The following is an 18,607-nucleotide window of genomic DNA, read 5'->3' as shown; positions in this document are numbered from 1 at the left end:
TTGCTGATAAGAAAATTCTGTTAACAAAACATACATGAATCAATCAGTACATTCCAGTTCATATTTCACTTTTTTTAACTGTCTCAGGACAGAAAATTTTTTATATCCATCCTCCTTTATAACTGTACTTCCACTGCTAGAGTGTATAAAAAAGGAAGAACAGACAGATACTAGTCAGTATCGTTCTAGGGGTGTTCAGCCATGGAGCGCCAACAGAACTTCTACAGAAATGGACCTCTCTGTGGACAAGGTAAGGCCTTAAATTAATCAAAGGGTCATTTGATTGATCTGTAATGTCTGGCTGTGGTTGCACTTCCATTTAAAACTGAAAAGGGATTACTATTATTCTTTCAAAATTAGGGGGTAGAGATAGCATGAATATTTTACTTCATATTTTACCAGAAAACCCACAAGTATAGAGATTAGGTGTATATTTCCACCATTGTAATATGTGACACACATATTTATTTATTCATACATCTTTATTTCCTTAATTATTAAAATTTGACTACCGATAAAAGATATAGGATATTTAAAGGCTATTGACTGTGTTACTGAAAAGATAGATAAAGAAAATAAATAACTGGCTGTGAGTATAGTGGGCCAGAAGTTCTGCAATTAATAAATTAAATGAACCATTAAATAAATAGTTTTTATTCCTAATAAATGAAAAATGAAAGATGATAATTTAGTAAGTAATCAAATGTAGAAATAATATCAAGAATTGTTTTATATATTGGATTTTTGGTCATTCACATTTAAAAGCCTGCATCCAACTAAATTTTAAACTCTAAATATTTCTTTGCAACTTTTTGATTTGGAAGCTTACTAAAAGAATTTGTTAGTAATTTAATTTGTTTTTGGCTTTTAGACTGCTCCCACTTTACTAGATATAATACGATTAAAGTCTGCGAGATGAAAGTTTAAATTACATTTTTAACATGAATCAAAATCATGTATATAATAAATTCCTATATATTTTGGTTAATAATTCCAGGAGGATCTGTATTTGGAAACTACAAAGTGAACATTGTGTGTCTCGGACTGCTGAATGCCGTGTTATTCATATCTGCCGTTGTTCTTGGTGTTAAATGTAAGTATGACATTTTATAAAATGCTTATTTCCTCATTCAGAAGGATTTTTCTAAAAAAAGAAAAACAACAAAAAAATGAACCATTGTTTCTTTGCAAAGCTATGTTTTGTAACCTCAAATTGTTTCAACATCCATAAATGTCACAATCTTGGTTTTTAACTTTATTTGGTTTGCAGGGTTTATATTAAATTGCTTCTCAGAGGTTTACATTCACTCATTGCAACAATGAGTGCCATAATAACTTTATGTCTTTAAAGAAAAATTTTTGACCAGATATGTTTTAGGTTGGAGTGATCATACAAAAAACATCTTCAGTGTCTCTTTTAAAACTATTACTGAAAACAGAAGTTTGACTCTACAGTGAATTTCTCCTCCATTTCAAACAGGGTCACAAAATGACTCACTCACACACACAAGGGACAGTGCGCAATAACTTTAAACTTTTGCTCCTATTTGAGTTTTTCTTTAGAACATTTAAATTGTTTGTGGTAACTCCACCCTAAAAAACCTTCACATGCATCTTTAAAAACTCAGCTGTAATATACTAATGTGTTGCCTTTCTAGCAGTATTTTTTTCTCATCTGCTCAGGTGCTCAAGTCAAACAAGCCTCTCTAGAGGTTTCCCACTCACCTGCATCTGAGGTCATCAGTGAGGTCGCTTTTCTTCGCAGCAACCACAGCGATGTGATCGAAGCTGAAAAGCAAGCCATGAGAGCATTGGCAAATGCAATAAAAAATCACACGCAACTAAAGGAGCAAATTGAGCAGCAAAAGATCATCAATGATGGATATCAGAAGCAGGTGGAAGCTCTGCAAGTGGAGAAGACACACCTGCAGGCCAACATATCGGCTTTAGGTCAGACAGAAACGTTTCCTTCCCAATTTTTTTTTCTTATATATTGTGTAGTAAGGTAGCTAGCGAGACATAAATAACTTGTTTATTTCAGGTTCAACTTGTGGCAGATGTCCTCTTGGATGGCTTATTTTCAACTCGAGCTGCTATTTCTTTTCTTACACTGAGTCCACTACTGTGAAGAAGAACTGGCATAAAAGCAGAGAGGACTGCATCAAACGTGGTGCTGATCTTGTTGTGATTGACAACCAGCAGGAGCAGGTGGGTTGAAAAAAACTACAAGCTGCAAGTTGTTTGTTAAGAGATAAACGTGTGGTGAGAAATGTAAATGTGCAATCTTTAACTTTGGTGCAATGTCACCAAAGTTATATCATATCTTCTTTATCATTGTAGCCCTGATATAGATAAAAAGCAGTAAAATAAATTGATCTCTTACAGCTGTGCATAAATGTCACTGAAATTTTGGGAACACAAAATCTTGAATTTGAGTACATTTATTATGTTGAGGAAAAAGCAACGAGAAATTGTTTTTAGCTAAATAATTTGTGGCACAATTGTGTCTACAATAACAATAATTCTTTTATAATAGATATAAGTGAAGTGATTTTTTTTTAGTGAACATCACTATGTGTGTTATTGTAATATACAAAACGTCAGCAAAGAGTGGCATCCTGGGGTTATTTAGACCTGTTTTTTAGGCGCGGGGCCACGGATTAATTTTCCAATTGTATAATTGTGCAACATTTATATAAAGTTTTTTTTTTTTTTACATCTTTTACAGTGGCCAGCAGTGTGTATGACTTGAAAAACTGTATTGTTTCTGAACATGTTTGTGCTTTTGCAGGAATTTATCAGTCATACTATTAATGACATGAGAAGTGGTCGTGATGTCTGGGCAAGTGGGTTCTGGATAGGCCTCACAGATAAGGAGACAGAGGGGACTTGGGTTTGGCTTAATAATGTCACGGAGGTCGAACCAAGGTTTGAGACACTGAACATTTTTTGACTTTTTTTTTTTTTTGCTGTTTTACTCAAAACTTTCATTTTTCAAAGGTATTGGATGGATGGGGAACCAAATGACTGGAACACAGGAGAGGACTGTGGCGTTGCAATTTACAGCGATGAGAATCCTTGGAAGACACGTTATGACGGTGACTGTCGTCAGAGTCAGTTACAGTGGATATGTGAAATCAACCAAAGCTGAAAACATGTGAAGCAGTTCCTTACACTCCCAAAAATAAAGGATTTCAGTTCCAAAAATGTGTACTTTTTACTGGCTTTACTTTTGAAATGTTCTTATTAAGATTTTAAGGTGTTTTGAAAGTTTTGACACCAGTATTTTAACCAATATTGGATCTTGTGTACGCAAGTACCTTGCAGATTTCAGCATTACAACCTCAAAAAGCCATTTGGAGCAAGAGAAAGTCACATAATTGTGATTGTGTTTTTTCAGATTTAAAAAACAATATATGAGAGCTGTCATGGTCATCAGTACTTTGAATTTGTATTATGGTTATTTTGTGTGTGATTTTGGTTTTGTCACTGTTGGCTGTAGCTATCCAGTTCATTCCACAGGTTTAAAACTTTTAGTTCTTGTGTCCTGTAAATTCCATATTTCTATACGTATTTTGATTCTGAATCAAGCTGTGTGTTTTAGGTTCTTTTGTTCCTTAATAAAACTTCACTTCCTGTTATTTTTAAAATTATGCCTTTACTTGAGATTTGTTCTATTTGCTTACTGTTTGTCTTGTTTCGGAGTATCTTTATTAACTTCGAATTGGTATTTTGCTATCTTGTAAGCTTGGACTGCATTCTGTTTTGGACACAGCAGAGAACATGAAATTTGCAAGTGAGTTGTTGACATACAATTAATCTATTAACACTTGCTCTCGTGAAGCACCGCCTATTTCCCCAAAGATCATCTTTGGAGCTGCAGCCCTTCACCGAGTTTCTGCCCTCCAGAGGACCCCAACCCCACATCTTCCCCACTCAGTTCCTCCAGACTATTAGCAACAGCAATTAACAAACACCTGCTGACCTCATAATTGGAACTACTTCTTAGTACAAAGATCATAAGAATTGTTGTAAATGGCATAAGGGAGGGGCATTGTTGTGACGACGTGCAGAAGGCAGTGTCGGACAGAGTAGGAACTTTTAAAAGAGAGACAGGCTAATTTCAAGGTGTCATATTTCTGTAAAGTTATGTTTGATTTGTACAGCATTAAAATGGAACAATATGCCAGTAGAATACATAATACCGTCCCTTTAAAGATGTTTTTATTGCTCTGATCTAATATTCTAAACTTAAATGTTATTTTCACGAGCTGTAAATGGAAAATCACCACAATTAGCAGAAATAAAGAAAAACATCAGCCTGTGTGTAATAATGTGATTTCACTTAATGAATTGATTTACTGAAACTAATATTCATGACAGTTGGAAAAGAATCAAAGATTCTGAAGATGTTCTGTAAATAAATATTTCTGACCCTTTAATTGAAACTGAAATCAATATTTCTTAAAACTTGTGAAAGAAATATAAATGGACTGATATCAGTAACATATTTACGAGGAATAGCTGGAATATGAAATGATCATTACAATAATTTTGCAAGAAATTGATCTGAATGGGTCATTTTTGGATACTAGGGTTAATTTTTCAGACAGTAACAATTCCCAGAGTAAAATTGTCTTTTTAGGAAGCATGGTTTGTTATTTGGTTAGGATGGTGCAAGAATAATTTCACTTCTCTTTTCAGGAGAAAACTGAAATCTAAATTTAAAACTGAACATTCATCAGAATTGTATTACTGATGAGCTCAGCAAAAGCAGGTCTAAAATAATCCATGCATTCACATGTCCATGACTGAGGAAAGCTTAACAAGGACAATGGAGAAGACACAATCTCAAGGTTGCGATTCTGATGGATTTAACAGGCTGATTTGTGAAGAGGAATTCCAAGTTGAAGATCATAATTCCTTCCACATGTCTAACCCAAGCAGGCAACCAGGTATGACGGGCTGAATATTCACAATATGCACTTTTACTTATGTTAGAAATTTAATCTCTGAAGATATTAAGCTGTAAAATTCTGCAGTAGAATTTATTTAAATGAGATTACATACATTTTAAAGCAATATGGCTTTAGAAATATTTTTTAAACGTAGAATAAAAAATGAATATTGCATATAGCTGAATGTAAAGCTCAAATATTGTGACCTTTGACATTGAGATGTCTATATGCTGGACATAAATATAACGTGTAACTGTTTAATTTCGTTACATTTCTTTATGTTTTGTGCTTAGTGACTTTGTTCACTCCTGGGAGACGTAGCACACTGGCTGCAGTAATCTTGGTGCTTCTTGCTGGTGTTCTACTTATACTTGATATTGCCCTGGGGGTGCATTGTAAGTTGTGCTGCTCTGAAAGTTGCATTTCAGTAAGAATAGCTGAAAATAATATTTCTCATAACAGATTGATTTTCTTCTGCCTTTGCAGACAGTAGATTGCAAGAAACTCACCTCACACTCAAAGACACCGAAAGCCTTGGAAAAGACCTCGTTGAACTTCATAAGCAATATAAGACAGCAGTTGAGAACATATATGCTGCTCAGAAGCAGCTGGACGGTGAAATGAAGAGTCAGAAAGAAACCAAGTGGGAGCTTGAACATCAGACGAAAAGGACTGAAGACTACAAAGTGCTCATTGAGAAAGTTACACAGGACCTTGGAAAACTGAGATCACAAGTACCAAAAATCTGTGAGACATGATGCCACGTATATTTACTTAAAGCTTTGATGGAGTTGCGTGTATTTCATTTTTACAAATTTTCTGTAATCGTGCTATTATCTTTGACAGCTGATGGCTGCACTCACTGTCCTCCTGGATGGCTCTTCATAAACTTGGTGTGTTATTACTTCTCTTCTAACAATGCTGGGCTGAAATCATGGCAAAAAGCCAGAGAGTTCTGCCAGATTTATGGAGCAGATCTTCCAGTCATTGACACCAAAGACAAAGAGGTTAGTTAAGATTTTTGATGTCTACATTTAGTAAAACAATGATTGTTTTTACCAATTACATTTTATTTTTCCTCCATTAGAAGAAAATCGTAAATTACTTGTTAAATCATGGTCAGGATCCTTCAGAAACCAAAAGTGCTTTCTGGTTTGGACTGAGAGATTCTAACGAGGAAGGCGCCTGGCAATGGTTGGATGGAACGCCCCTAGTTGAAGGGTAGGAGTTTATTATTTTAAACAATAATTTCTCATTTACTTTGACAAGGACTTTAACTCGTGATGGTATCACAAATCTTTTGTTAATCATTACATAGCAAATAATCACAATTAATTTTGAACATATATTTAGAATTTTTGAAAAGTTGCAAGCCAGAACTACTGAAAATAAGTCATTCTTTTCAGTTTTAACAATTGTTAACACAACTGTCTTATTTGGAAAATGGTGATGATGGATTTTGGTCTTTTTATATTAATCTGTTATTTGTTACAGATACTGGAATGTCGGGCAGCCAGATGATTATCACACCGAGGACTGTGCAGCAGTGTACCCTAATGAAAACTTCTTCAGGGCCTGGAATGATTTAGAATGTGGATCCAGACAAAACTGGATTTGTGAGAAAGCACCAACTTATGAGTTCCTAAACAGGACGAATAATCAATAGTCTAAATATAGTGCACACTTATACCTCCATAATAAAAGAAAAAAAAATCCAGTAATGCCACAGCCTGTTGAGGTGGAAGTGTCTCAGCAAAAGCTGTAATTGTATATCATTAGACAAGCTTCCCGATACATGCAGCATTTCATAGCAAGTTGTCTACTAATCTGCATATCTATGTATGTGTGAAGATTGTAAGTTTGACTGACTAAAAGAGTCTAATTAAAATGTGCTTCTAATAGTCAGACTAGAAAAATGCTATATGACTAAAGTCCATTTAAACTACATTTACAGATCTCCATTCAAATACTTACCTTTTTTGACATTAGCCTTAAAAAAATATAAACTTGTTGTCATTGTGCCACATTTGTTATGCTTTTTTTGCAAATATTAATCTCGTATTTATTTGCTGTATGTCTATGAAAACATTGTCAATAAATTTCATCTTAATATATTGGTGAGTTTAAATAAAGGGCCTGCTTTATACAGCAATTTAAGATACATTGCAAAGAGTAAAAAAAAAAAGTCCAAAGCAAGGCTAAGGTAATTTAACCAAGTGAACTAACACACACTATGATAAAATATGTTAAATTAACTTTAGAAACTAATGCAAGATAAGTTATTTAAATTAGTAATACAAACAAATGTCACCTTGTCTGCTATATTTTTGAATTACTAGTTCAGTTTATGATAAATTAACTTAGAAAAAATAAGCAAAATAAATAACACAAACCAAGCTCAAATAAAAGATAAATTAAGATAAACTAAGCAAAGACAGAGTAAACTAACACAAACTAAGTTAAGTTAAACTTACCAAAACAAAAATAAAAATTCAAGTTAGTTACTTGTTCCAATATTTATCTTTGGTTATTTTGTGGGTGAATGTAAGGAAGGATTTAACTTCCAGAGCTACAAAACAAATACATGAGCAGCATCTCTTTAACAAGAAGGAACATTTGTCAATATAGCCTTCTCATTTTAATGAGATTTAGAACTATTTTCATCTTTAGATTATGCATTCTAAAAAAGGTATTCAATTCAATTGCTCCCTCTGACTCTCTTCTCACTGTTTCTTTGAGACAACACTCAAACATCCAGGAAAGTGCTGCTGATTTACTTTATGAGAACTTATTTTGGCTTGAAAGATATATAAATCTTAATACAACAAGATACTGATTGTATTTTTTTCTAGCCCTGGCAGTTAAACACAAACACATCTATAAAATGTATTTATATTATTCAGCGTTAAGCCATACAACATTTTGCAACATGTTTGTATTAAAAACATTCAAAAAGTATTGGTACAACAGGTCTACTCCCAGTCACACGGTCACCAGAATGCCATTTAAAACATGATCATACGAGCCTGTGCCTCTTATCACTAGTTTGAACAGGACAAACAGATCGATGTGGACTACTAGCAGTGGTAAAGTGCAGAATTCAGAGTAAAAAAGAGAGGAAAAGATGTCTTTTGAAGGAAAGATTTACCAAGATTTGACCACGGATGAGGTTTCACCTTCTCATCGACGAACATTTGGACAAGGTAGCGTTTTACAATGAACTTTATTACAGCTTCCCAACGTTGCTTCCCTTTAACATTCTGTTGTTTAGCTTATCCAGATTTTTAAAATTTTATTCTTATTTCTATTTTTTAAATTCAGCAATACAGAATTCACTTTGAAGATTAACACTGATGAATATTTTTAAGCTCTGTTTGCAGAAATTGGTGAATATACATTTCAACACCAGCGACTGGTTGTACTAAGCTTGGGCCTGCTAAATGCTGCTTTACTGATTTCTGCTGCTGTCATTGGGATTTACTGTAAGTATGAAAATCTGTTGGTACACGACTGTTAAGTTACCAAAAGATTTCTGAGCTGATTGCCACACTAATAGGAAGTCAGACATTGTGGGTATGTTAAAGGCTACACAAATAAACATTTTTCTGTAAATTTTAGAAACCTAAAATGTTACAGTATTATTCAAACCCCCACTTACGTAAATGTTGAGATCTGGACCAAATGTATTAAGCAGCAAGCTTCTTCTTAAGCCAGACAGCAATTTTAGTTTGTGTCATCTTACTCAGTTTTTTATTGTACAGGTGCTAACGCCAAAGACCTTCAGGTTCCTGATTTAGCAGCTTCACCCCTCCTTGTTGAGGTGAACTTTCTCCGCAACCACACGGAGATAATAAGACAGAGAAAGGAGGCCCAGAACACACTGGAGAAAGAGCGTGCCAACCATGTTCAACTAAAGCTGGAAGTGAGGCAGAAGAAGACTCTGACTGACAGCCTTCAAAGGAAAATTAGCATCCTGCAAACAGAGAAGACAAATCTTCTGTCCAATGCATCTGCTCTAGGTAGTTTTGAGTTTCTAAGAAATACATTTTCAACACTGTCTCTTGCAGACATTCATTAAATCAAACAATTAATCATTATATGACTATTTATAGAGCACATTTACAATTTTTAGATGCAATTTATTTAGAGGCATCTCTACTCTGATTTTTGCACTACTTTGTGTTGCCTGTCATAAAAAATTTCCAATAGAATATATTGAAGTTTGTCTAAAAACAGAATGTCTTTGGGATACACAGTGCAGCTTTTCTTGTTTTCAGAAATCAAAAAATAATTTTATCTGACAAAAAGAGCTGTCTTGATTTCTATTTAACAGAGAAAAACTGTGGCAAATGCCCTTCAGGATGGCTCCTACTGAAAACGTCATGCTACTACTTTTCTAAATATGAACCGGAATCAAGAAAGAACTGGTCAGACAGCAGAGCTGACTGCATTCGCCAAGGAGGCGACCTGCTCATAATCAACAACTTGGAGGAACAGGTGGGTCGAAATGTAAATCCTGTTTAAAAGGCCTGAATTATAGCAACATTGTGAATTTGTCTAAAACACAGAAAGAGGCCCTGAAAGAAAGAGTTCACTTTACTAAGCTTTTGTTTTCCTTTTGCTTTCGCTATGTTTCGACAAGTAATGCATTATCTTATATGTCGTGTTGTTCACAGCAACTGATAAGTACAAATTTTCCGAGGATAGACAGCAGTAGCATGTGGTGGATGAACGGGTTCTGGATCGGCCTTAGTGAACTGAAACATCTGGGAACGTGGACATGGACAAACAATGTGACAGAGACGTCCGTAATGTAAGAATTTCAATGACTGTCATTATTAGTCATTCAAATAACCCATAAAGAACATCATAGCTTCCAACAAAGACAACAGTGAGATTCTCTGAGTATTGCTTAAATGTCACAGGTACTGGAGAAGTGGGCAACCCAGTCATACTGGACCTCAGAGCGGGAACTGTGCTGCTTTTCATTACTATGGAGACACTATCAGGACTTGGTACACTGGAAACTGCCAGCAGCATCTACTGAACTGGATCTGTGAGATCAGGCAAAACAATATCTGAAATCATTTAAACATGCATATGAACAGCCTGAAGACTTTTGCTAACCAATCTATTCTGTAATGGTTAGCAAAGATTTCACAATTCGTTAACTGTGTATTAAACAATCTTTTATCAGCTTAGAACATTTCAGTCAAAGTTCAACATGTGTATGTGTTGCACTTTCTATGCTTGTGTAATTAAAAGGAAGTCTTATTGCCAAAATAAATGTTAAAAAAATAAATATGATTTTATGATTTCACAAATGAATAACCGGTTTGTAAATCTGAAGAAACACACTGGGAAGCAGCTTTTTATTTCTGTTACAGTGTTTACAAATCTTGCATATTGTCTTTTAACATTTAGAAGACATTTAAAAGATAATTATTCTGCCAGATAAACACTTTAAAAGTGGAGGAGGATTTTTCAGAACTTATAACCTGTCGTAGGGTTGCAAGTTTCTTTTACAAACTTATTTAATATGCTGCTTTCAAAACATCAATTTTCTAAAAACTAAATGATAATAGGGGATGGGGCTTGGCCCACCCAAGGTAAGCCTTGCTAAAATCCGGCCCAGGGACTCAGTTTACTCCCTGTCAATATTTAACAAATGAACTTTTTCTGTGTGTAATGTTATACACACAAGAGCTCTGAGGGCAATGTCCTAACAAACAATCTCTGCTGGATTTTTCTGTGAGATCACTCTCAATTTAACGTTCAAAAATGGAGGAAATGCAAAATTCAGGTCGTCCATATAACAAACTAATTAGTCAGGAGGAAACCACTGAAGATGAGCCTCATCTACCATCAAATCAGGAGAATCAAGGTATGAAAAACCAATGAGAGAGCATTGCAGACACACGGACGTTATCATTTCTTTGCTATAGAGAATAAGGATATACTTCTCATTATTTATTTAAAATTTGCATTTAGCTTTTCGATTGAAAATATGTGATATATTGAAGATATCCATCTAGTTTTTATATTTTATTCTTTACATCATTTTCTTTTATATCCATCTGTTGATGTCTGATATTTTCTGCGTAGTGACTATGTCGACGATGAGACCTGAATCCAACATGAATCGTTACAAACTGCTAACAGCAAGCCTAGCAGCGTTAGCAGTGATTCTGCTAATGGTTAATATTGGCCTGGGAGTGTACTGTAAGTTATTTCTACCCAAGTAACTTTAAACTAATACTCATGACTAATGCCATTAGTCATTAGCCTAATGCAATGCATAGGATTTGAAGATTGTTACAGTAAATCAAGGATGGGAAAGTAAAAGATTAATGATTTGTCAAACCGAGCTTCGGTGGTCAGATTTCTACGTCACATTATCATCCAAAACCAGACAATTTATCGGAAGTAATAAACTAAACACACAAGTATTTGAAACAAGAATTGTAACGTTAAGTGAAAGTAATCAGAAAACAGAATTTGTATCAATAATTATCAGATGCAGTTCGGATTAAAGTGCACATATATTTATTTAGAGATTTTAAAAACAGATTTGAACTGTTCTTTTTCATAGTGGACTAATTATACAACAGACATCTTAAATTATTTTTTTAAAAAGTAGAAAAAAGCTTCACATTTATTCCTCCAAAAATCATTATTGTCATTGTGGGGAAACAGTTCAGTTTTGTCTTGTGCGATTGTCCAAACTTCAATCCAGAAAAAAGGTTTAGACTTAATATTCAGATTGGACTAAGATCCTAAATGCACATTAAAATTGTTTTAGGAGGATCCACAATCTCAAACCTATTGAAAATGCATGACCATACTTCAAATCAGGATTCAAGCAGGTATTAATTTAATCCAAAGGAAATCTTTCAATTACATAAGGATGAGGGGGTAAATATCTAGTCAGAAATATCCCAGGTCCTTACGAAAGAAGAAAAACTTTTCTCAGCATTCATTAAAGAACATGTAGCCAAATATTAGGTAGGTTGGGGTTAGGGGTTAGAATTAGGGTTACTTCTATGAATGTACTTGAGCCAGAATGTATAGTTTGGATTCTGTGTATTACAGAAAATGTGCAATAAATTAAAAGCTTTGCATCAATTTCTGTTCTTAAAAATCATTAAAAAAATCATTCCCCACTGAAAAAATGGTTCATATATGGTTAATCTGACAAAAGCAATAACTACATGTAATATTAATTTGGTGTTTGTTTTAATTATCAGGTTAAATGTTAATGACTAAAATATGTGCAATTTCTCTTTTTACTGGCTGCAGATAACAAACTAAGTGAAAATAACATAGTGAGAGACATCAGCGGAGAGATAAGTAAACTTCAGGCTTCTTATGACGCTGCAGTGCAAATCAGGGATGAAGTCAAGAAACAGCTGGCGATGGAGATCAGCGAGCAGCAAGTCATCAAGTGGGAGCACGAACATCAGACCCTCAGAGTCAAAGACTACGAAAAGCAGGTGGAAAAGTTGCAGGTGGACATTGCATCGCTGAAATCCCATTTACCGATGATAAGTGAGAGGCTTTTTAATCCCTATATGTACAAGCACGTATTATAACTGCAAACCAGCCAACAGAATATTATGCTTCCCTCGTTTTATTTAAAAACAGAGGAGGGCTGCAGACACTGTTTGCCTGGATGGAGTTTCATGAGTTCAAGCTGCTATTACTTCCCGTTTTCTGATACTTTTTACCGCACATCATGGAATGAGGCCCGGCAGTTCTGCAGGAGGCAGGGAGGAGACTTGGCCATTGTGAACAACAGAGAAAAGCATGTAAGACATTTGGTCTAAGTTTTAATATTCTTGGCACTTACATTTCATTAAAAAAATATATAGTGCTGTAAAAAAGTATTTGCCATTTTAACTTGAATAATTGTGCTATTCTTGTAGTTGTGCTAATAGCTGCCATCAAATGTTTGTAGCAACCGGCAATGAGACTTTTACGTCACTTTGCAGAACTTTGACCCGCTCTTCTTTGCAGAATTGCTTTAATTTAGTCACATTGTAGGGTCAAGCCACAGCATAACCCATCTGTTCTTGAATTTCTATCTCTGTTGTGCTACTTTTTGAAAAGTTTTAGTCTACTTCGTGTTGTCAAACAGGTTCTATTCAAGTTTTTATGCAGTAATCAAGTAATATTGATCTCAACAAATGCAGATACGTAGGGCCAGATTGGTTTAGATGGTAGTAATTTTTTCCCTAATAAAAGAAAATAATCATTTGAAAATATGGGCTACTTGGGTTATCTGCCTCCAATTTATCAAAATGTGTTTAATGTGTTTAACAGAAGAAATCCATATTGAGATAAATATTTTTCTACTACATTGCATATGTATCAGTGAACATGTTTGTGATTATTTTTTGTCAGCTTGGAATAACTAGGTTTCTAACAATTAATCAAGACCTTTCGAGACAAGCATCGCAAAGTGGTTTCTGGATCGGACTGAGAGACGTGGAAGAGGAAGGGGTCTGGAAATGGGTGGATGGGACAAGACTGACTGAGGGGTAAAAGTTATACAGTTGATAAACCAGTTTTAAACAAACTGTGTCAGAGCATAATTTACCTCTCAACGAAGCTACCAATTATTTATTTCAGGTTCTGGAACGTCGGAGAGCCAAACAACTTAAACAATGAGGACTGTGCCGCAGTGTACCCCAAAAGCAACCCATTCATGTCTTGGAATGATGCACCGTGCAATTATAACCTGAAGTGGATTTGTGAAATGGCACCGAGGTCTTTCGGATAACAAAGTCATTCTTTTTAAAGTCCTACTTTTATTTGCTGAAGCAACAATTGAGCATCACTACAGAAACTCTTTTGTGCTGTTTCTTTATTGTTTATCCTACATAACCTATAAATGGCAGGGAAGGTCAAACTACAAAAATTTTGTCTGAAAATACATACATTTTAGTTTTTTGCATAACAAATATTTGACGCCACTATACACACACGCCCACGAACACACACACACACATATATATATATATATATGAAAATGTAGCAATTAAACATTCTAAAATTCTCCAGAATTTTACAAAGATTTGTGTGAAATAAAAAAGGAGTGTCCTTCTGTGCATATCTACAATACATCAGAGTGGAACTTTATGCAAAACAACATTTAGATTAAACTCATGCAATTTATTTCTGGGAAACACCCAATATATCCTTATCAAACTAGAGTAAATATGTCATCCCATGATTTATTCTGTAAATGTGGATTTTTAGGTACCATTCTGTTATGAATAAACATAAATGACAACTATTGTTTTCCATCTGACTAACCTGCCCATCTTTTACTACTTTCTTAACTTTTTGGTTGGATGTCTGATGGCTCACAGAACTGCAAAGTGCTGGCGAAGCTGCTTGAGGAGCTGCTGAGTGTCGATGTGCTCTGGAAAAGCGTCCTCAGCCTTTTGAGCTGCAGTGTAACTGCTCTGAAGATCTCCAATCTGGACACAGACAGAAGACATCCATATTATATATGTACTTACATATGAAAGTGATTAATTACTTGACAGAAATGTACTGTTTAAATGCTATATTACACAGCATAGCTTTACCTTTTCACACAGAATGGAGAGATTGAAGTTCGGCTCATACATGTGAGGGGCCAGCAACGCGGCTGTCTGCAGGAAGGCTTTCGACTGGATAAGAGATATTTTTTATAAACACATCTTATCAGAATGCACTAAAAATTAACTCAAAAATCTGTGATGAAGAGAAGATAAAAGATCCTTATTGTGACTCACAGAAAAAAACAACAAAATTGAAGTTGCGGTTTACGTTTACAAGTTTTCAGAATATGAACAGATGGTGTAAAATAAGAACAACTAATATAAAAAAGGACAAAAAGTTAAAAATTGAGCAAAAACAAAAAACAGATTAATCAAACTTATTAAAAGGCTCTTGGCTCATACATGTGAGGGGCCAGCATCGCCGCTGTCTGCAGGAAGGATCGTTCTTCTTTAATAACAAAAATAATCCATATGTAGATATAAGAACACTTAAAAACAGTATAATTGGTAGTCATCTTTAGATATTACTACACATTTTATTGCTTCTGTTTTTTCTCCCAAAAGGCAAACACCTACATGATACTGTATGTTGCATCACAATAAAAATAAAATAATATGTAAAATAATATGTTTTTAATTCTGTATTTACCAGCTAAAAAAGCAATCTCTGTTCTCACCTGCTCAATATGACCTTTTCGCAGTTCCAGTACCGCCAGGTTGTTGTAGGCCTCAGCATGATCATTATTGAAAGCCAGGGTCAGTTTAAAACACTGATATGCCAGCGTCAAGTCCCCGATGCCCTTTAAACACACAATGTAATATTAGCTTCTATGATTTTTATATCAATATATGGTTCTTTTTGTGCAAGTAGCAAGTAGTATCTTTTTCTTTAGTTTGCTGACTCACCACAGCAACATGCCCAATATTGTACCAGACATCTGCCTGCTCTTCATCACTGGAAACCAGTGCCAGAGCTCTCTCAAATGAGGACAGAGTCATGTCGTACTGTTGTGCATAGAAACAGCAGAGGCCCAAGTTGTTGTACAGCTGGCAGTTATATACACCCATCTGGAGAAGCCGTCTAGGAAGAGAACAAGCATGCTCAATCAACCATAACTGTGCAAAAGGTTTACTCTTTAAATTTTGAAAATATGGTGCCAGCTTAACGGGAGAGTAAATTTGTCTGACCTGTAGAACCGCAGGGCGATCTCAGGCTGGTCGGTATAGAAGTGATTACTGCCTATGCAGGCGATCGCCTCTACGTGTGTGTTATCCTGCTTCAAGACCTCTTTGTAATACTCTGTGGCTGAAGTAATGTTGTTCATCTCCTGGAAAGAAATCCCATTAGAAACAGTAAATATCTAATTTAAATCATGACAGGAGACTGAGAAGCCTTTATGTCGACAAATATACCTCATGGATGCGGGCGATTCCCGTCAGAAGGGTGACCTCACCAGGGAAGTGGTCCAGGCCTTCCTTGAAAAGGTTGAGAGCTGTTATTGGTTGATCCATGCGCTGATAAACCTTGAAGAAATAAAACAACCATGATTTTGCATTTAATGATTTCTTAAACATGCTCAGAGTCACTAAGAACAGAAGTCATAGTTTAGTCACTACCTTTGTGAGGTAGAGATATGTATCTACCACCTCCTGCTGGTTGAGAGCTGATCGAAACTGTTTCTCTGCTTCTCTGTATAAACCAAGTCTGAAAATGTAAAAACAAAATGTTAAACAGTACACTTTTAAAAGAAACACCAATGCTTTCATCTGCACAGTTTTGATGGTTGTGAGACATTCTTACCTGTAGTAACATTTTCCTAGTTGAACCTTCCACCACCAATCTTTAAACTGTGCGTGCTCAGTAGCTTGAGCTGCTAAATCTAAAGCCTGTACAGAAAATTAAGCCACATATATCAGCATCCAGTGGTCACAGATTAAAAACTCAGGTTATATTCCACACGAGAGAGGAACACTTACATTTTTAACATCGTTTTCATGGTGAAAGATGTACTCAAATAAAGTCTGCAAAGAGAAATTTGGATCACATTAAATGTGGAAAAAGAAAATATTGTACTAAATTGCTGGAAGAAAGATTTTTGTCTTACCCTGGACATACTTGGCTTTTGGGAATACTTGGACAGGTTTATTCTCGACAAATTTATAAAAGGTCCTTCTGGATTGGTTAGCATTGAAGCCTAGTGAAAAGGGGGAAACATTTGATGGAAATTAAATTCAGAAATATCCTGATTAATCTTTTGTGAAAGCCATGTATGTACTGTGATGGTCATTTTTATTGGCAGACCTGTCCAAATTTATAGAAAGCCTTTAAATGAATCCATCTTTGAGTGCAGATGCATGCTCTGACACTTAAAATTATAAGAAAATTTCAACCGTAAATCAGAGTATATTGATAATGGGAGAAGGAATTTTATAACATAACTGATTTGATAATTGTTGTTAGTCCAAACTGTCTTTTAAATTAAATACAACATACCCATTCCATAAATAATAATATCATTGAAAAGTTTATTTATTTCAGTAACTCCTTCCCTAAGTGGAACACATTTAGATTAACTAGACAAAGACTAATGTTTTAACACCTTTATTTCTCTTAATCATAATAATTTTCTGCTAGTAACTAATGTTGTACCAATAAAAGATTAATTTATTTTAAGGCTTTTTACACATCTTGACCAGGAGATTCATTACACATATTTGACAGTATATAAATTAGTAACTAAAAGCTAATCTATCAAATAATTTATATGTAGTTAATTTTAAAATAGTCCAAAATTTGTTTTGTGGATAGACTGTATTTGCACATGAACACTCACAGTTCCCAAACGAATGAATCTACCAGAAGAACTAGTGACAGGTCGCGCTGTGCTTGCAGTACGCGGGGTTTTGATCGCCTGCTCCATTGTTCCTGGACGCCCTGACTGTGTGTTGGGTCTCACAAATCCTGTGATAGGACGCCCTGATTGTGTCATAGGCCTAAAAATTTAAGACAAAGGTTTCTTTTAAGATTACTGATGATTATTACTCTACTATGATATTATTCTATTATGCTATAAAGGCATCATACCTGACTGCTGGAGTGGGACCACCACCCTGACTTGTTCCAGGGAGTCTCAGTGATGTTCCAGGTCCTAAAAGAGAGTTTTATCATTAAAATTTCTCACTGAGAAAGTGTTATCAGAATTAAATATTTTTTTCAGTTTTTACTTTACAATGGTGTGCTGACAAAGAGCTGAAACCTACGTGCAACTTGTGCGATAGAGCTTTCATCTAGCATCATCTCAGCAATCCCTTCTTGATCAACATCAACTTCATCGATGTACACCATCTCTGTGAGGGCTCTGGTTTTTAAGCTCCATGCTGCCTGTGATACACAAACATAGATAGCACTCAAATACAACTAAAGGTGAACATTAGGATCAAGCCCTTTGATGAATTCTGGACACTAAAACAAACAAACGAAAACACAGGAACTGAAAGCAGTATTTTATTACCTCTGAGATAAGAAAAGATGAGTCCTTAAGACATGCAGTGAAATACAAAGAGGAGTAAAACCAGGGTGTAAAGAATAAACGGAGGAAAACACATAAAATAACATCCAAGGGAAAGAAGAGAAGAAACATAAAATCAAGCAGAAAATAGCAAAAAATTATTGTGGTGGCTTAAATAAATACAAATACATGGAGTTTCACTGAGTTATGGTGCTGAATACAGAATACTAATCTGGATTACTCCGGAGCAGCTTTACAAATGTGTTAGCATACTAGCAGAGTCTGCTAACTATAACGGCATTACCTGGTCGTAGGGACTGTCTTGCAATATTTTGCTACAAATATCTGAACACTGTTGAAACTTTCGCCTCCTGAAATAGCTCCATGCAAGAAACAAAGGGTCCATCGTCACCTCCATGGCTGTGTCAGGTTGTAAACTCTGCTAACGAGCTGCTAAACGGGAATAAAGCGACGGCGAATCTGAAGCTTCTTTGGTTACTTGGCAACAGTCGGGAAGGCGGTTCCTCACTACCGGTTGCACAAGACCGGAACTTCCGGCAAAGAATTGACAGATAAAATAAAACCTGTA

General features: G+C 35.3%; 4 protein-coding genes across 7 annotated transcripts; 3 read left to right on the top strand and 1 right to left on the bottom strand.

Annotated features, from left to right (window-relative positions):
- The first annotated feature begins 166 nt into the window (after positions 1-166).
- Positions 167-4,313, top strand: LOC111612180 (C-type lectin domain family 4 member E-like). The gene is made up of 6 exons (XM_023352443.1): positions 167-250; positions 998-1,093; positions 1,684-1,950; positions 2,042-2,208; positions 2,792-2,928; positions 3,001-4,313. The coding sequence occupies exons 1-6, from the start codon at positions 202-204 to the stop codon at positions 3,149-3,151; spliced, it is 867 nt and encodes a 288-aa protein (XP_023208211.1). The 5' UTR covers positions 167-201; the 3' UTR covers positions 3,152-4,313.
- A 501-nt stretch (positions 4,314-4,814) lies between these two features.
- LOC102223793 (CD209 antigen-like protein E) lies at positions 4,815-10,260 on the top strand. Of its 2 annotated transcripts, XM_023353085.1 has the most exons (11): positions 4,815-4,955; positions 5,252-5,353; positions 5,445-5,705; positions 5,805-5,965; positions 6,046-6,179; positions 6,453-8,161; positions 8,327-8,440; positions 8,720-8,977; positions 9,292-9,455; positions 9,635-9,771; positions 9,884-10,260. In XM_023353085.1, the coding sequence occupies exons 1-6, from the start codon at positions 4,835-4,837 to the stop codon at positions 6,622-6,624; spliced, it is 951 nt and encodes a 316-aa protein (XP_023208853.1). In that variant the 5' UTR covers positions 4,815-4,834; the 3' UTR covers positions 6,625-8,161; positions 8,327-8,440; positions 8,720-8,977; positions 9,292-9,455; positions 9,635-9,771; positions 9,884-10,260. The 2 variants fall into 2 exon arrangements, with proteins under 2 accessions (XP_023208853.1, XP_005797751.1); XM_005797694.2 differs by lacking the exons at positions 4,815-4,955; positions 5,252-5,353; positions 5,445-5,705; positions 5,805-5,965; positions 6,046-6,179 and having other exon boundaries at positions 7,945-8,161.
- Positions 10,261-10,632: 372 nt separating this feature from the next.
- Positions 10,633-14,264, top strand: LOC102221808 (CD209 antigen-like protein C). Of its 2 annotated transcripts, XM_005797773.3 has the most exons (6): positions 10,633-10,842; positions 11,064-11,180; positions 12,258-12,506; positions 12,603-12,766; positions 13,362-13,498; positions 13,590-14,264. In XM_005797773.3, the coding sequence occupies exons 1-6, from the start codon at positions 10,740-10,742 to the stop codon at positions 13,738-13,740; spliced, it is 921 nt and encodes a 306-aa protein (XP_005797830.2). In that variant the 5' UTR covers positions 10,633-10,739; the 3' UTR covers positions 13,741-14,264. The 2 variants fall into 2 exon arrangements, with proteins under 2 accessions (XP_005797830.2, XP_023208854.1); XM_023353086.1 differs by lacking the exon at positions 11,064-11,180 and having other exon boundaries at positions 10,648-10,842.
- Positions 13,808-18,525, bottom strand: ttc8 (tetratricopeptide repeat domain 8). 2 transcript variants are annotated; one of them, XM_014476215.2, is made up of 15 exons: positions 18,323-18,525; positions 18,022-18,045; positions 17,771-17,891; positions 17,595-17,658; positions 17,344-17,503; positions 16,615-16,704; positions 16,487-16,531; positions 16,311-16,396; positions 16,127-16,214; positions 15,923-16,033; positions 15,698-15,837; positions 15,416-15,590; positions 15,187-15,309; positions 14,555-14,638; positions 13,808-14,443 (listed from the first exon to the last, which is right to left on the bottom strand). In XM_014476215.2, the coding sequence occupies exons 1-15, from the start codon at positions 18,434-18,436 to the stop codon at positions 14,327-14,329; spliced, it is 1,542 nt and encodes a 513-aa protein (XP_014331701.1). In that variant the 5' UTR covers positions 18,437-18,525; the 3' UTR covers positions 13,808-14,326. The 2 variants fall into 2 exon arrangements, with proteins under 2 accessions (XP_014331701.1, XP_005797753.1); XM_005797696.2 differs by lacking the exon at positions 18,022-18,045.
- Between the last annotated feature and the right edge of the window lie 82 nt (positions 18,526-18,607).

The sequence above is a fragment of the Xiphophorus maculatus genome, chromosome 19 (genome assembly GCF_002775205.1).
Source record: "Xiphophorus maculatus strain JP 163 A chromosome 19, X_maculatus-5.0-male, whole genome shotgun sequence".
In the NCBI taxonomy this organism is placed as follows: Eukaryota; Metazoa; Chordata; class Actinopteri; order Cyprinodontiformes; family Poeciliidae; genus Xiphophorus; species Xiphophorus maculatus.
Note: the sequence above shows the minus strand (reverse complement) of the source record. Positions and strands in the feature narration are given on the sequence as shown.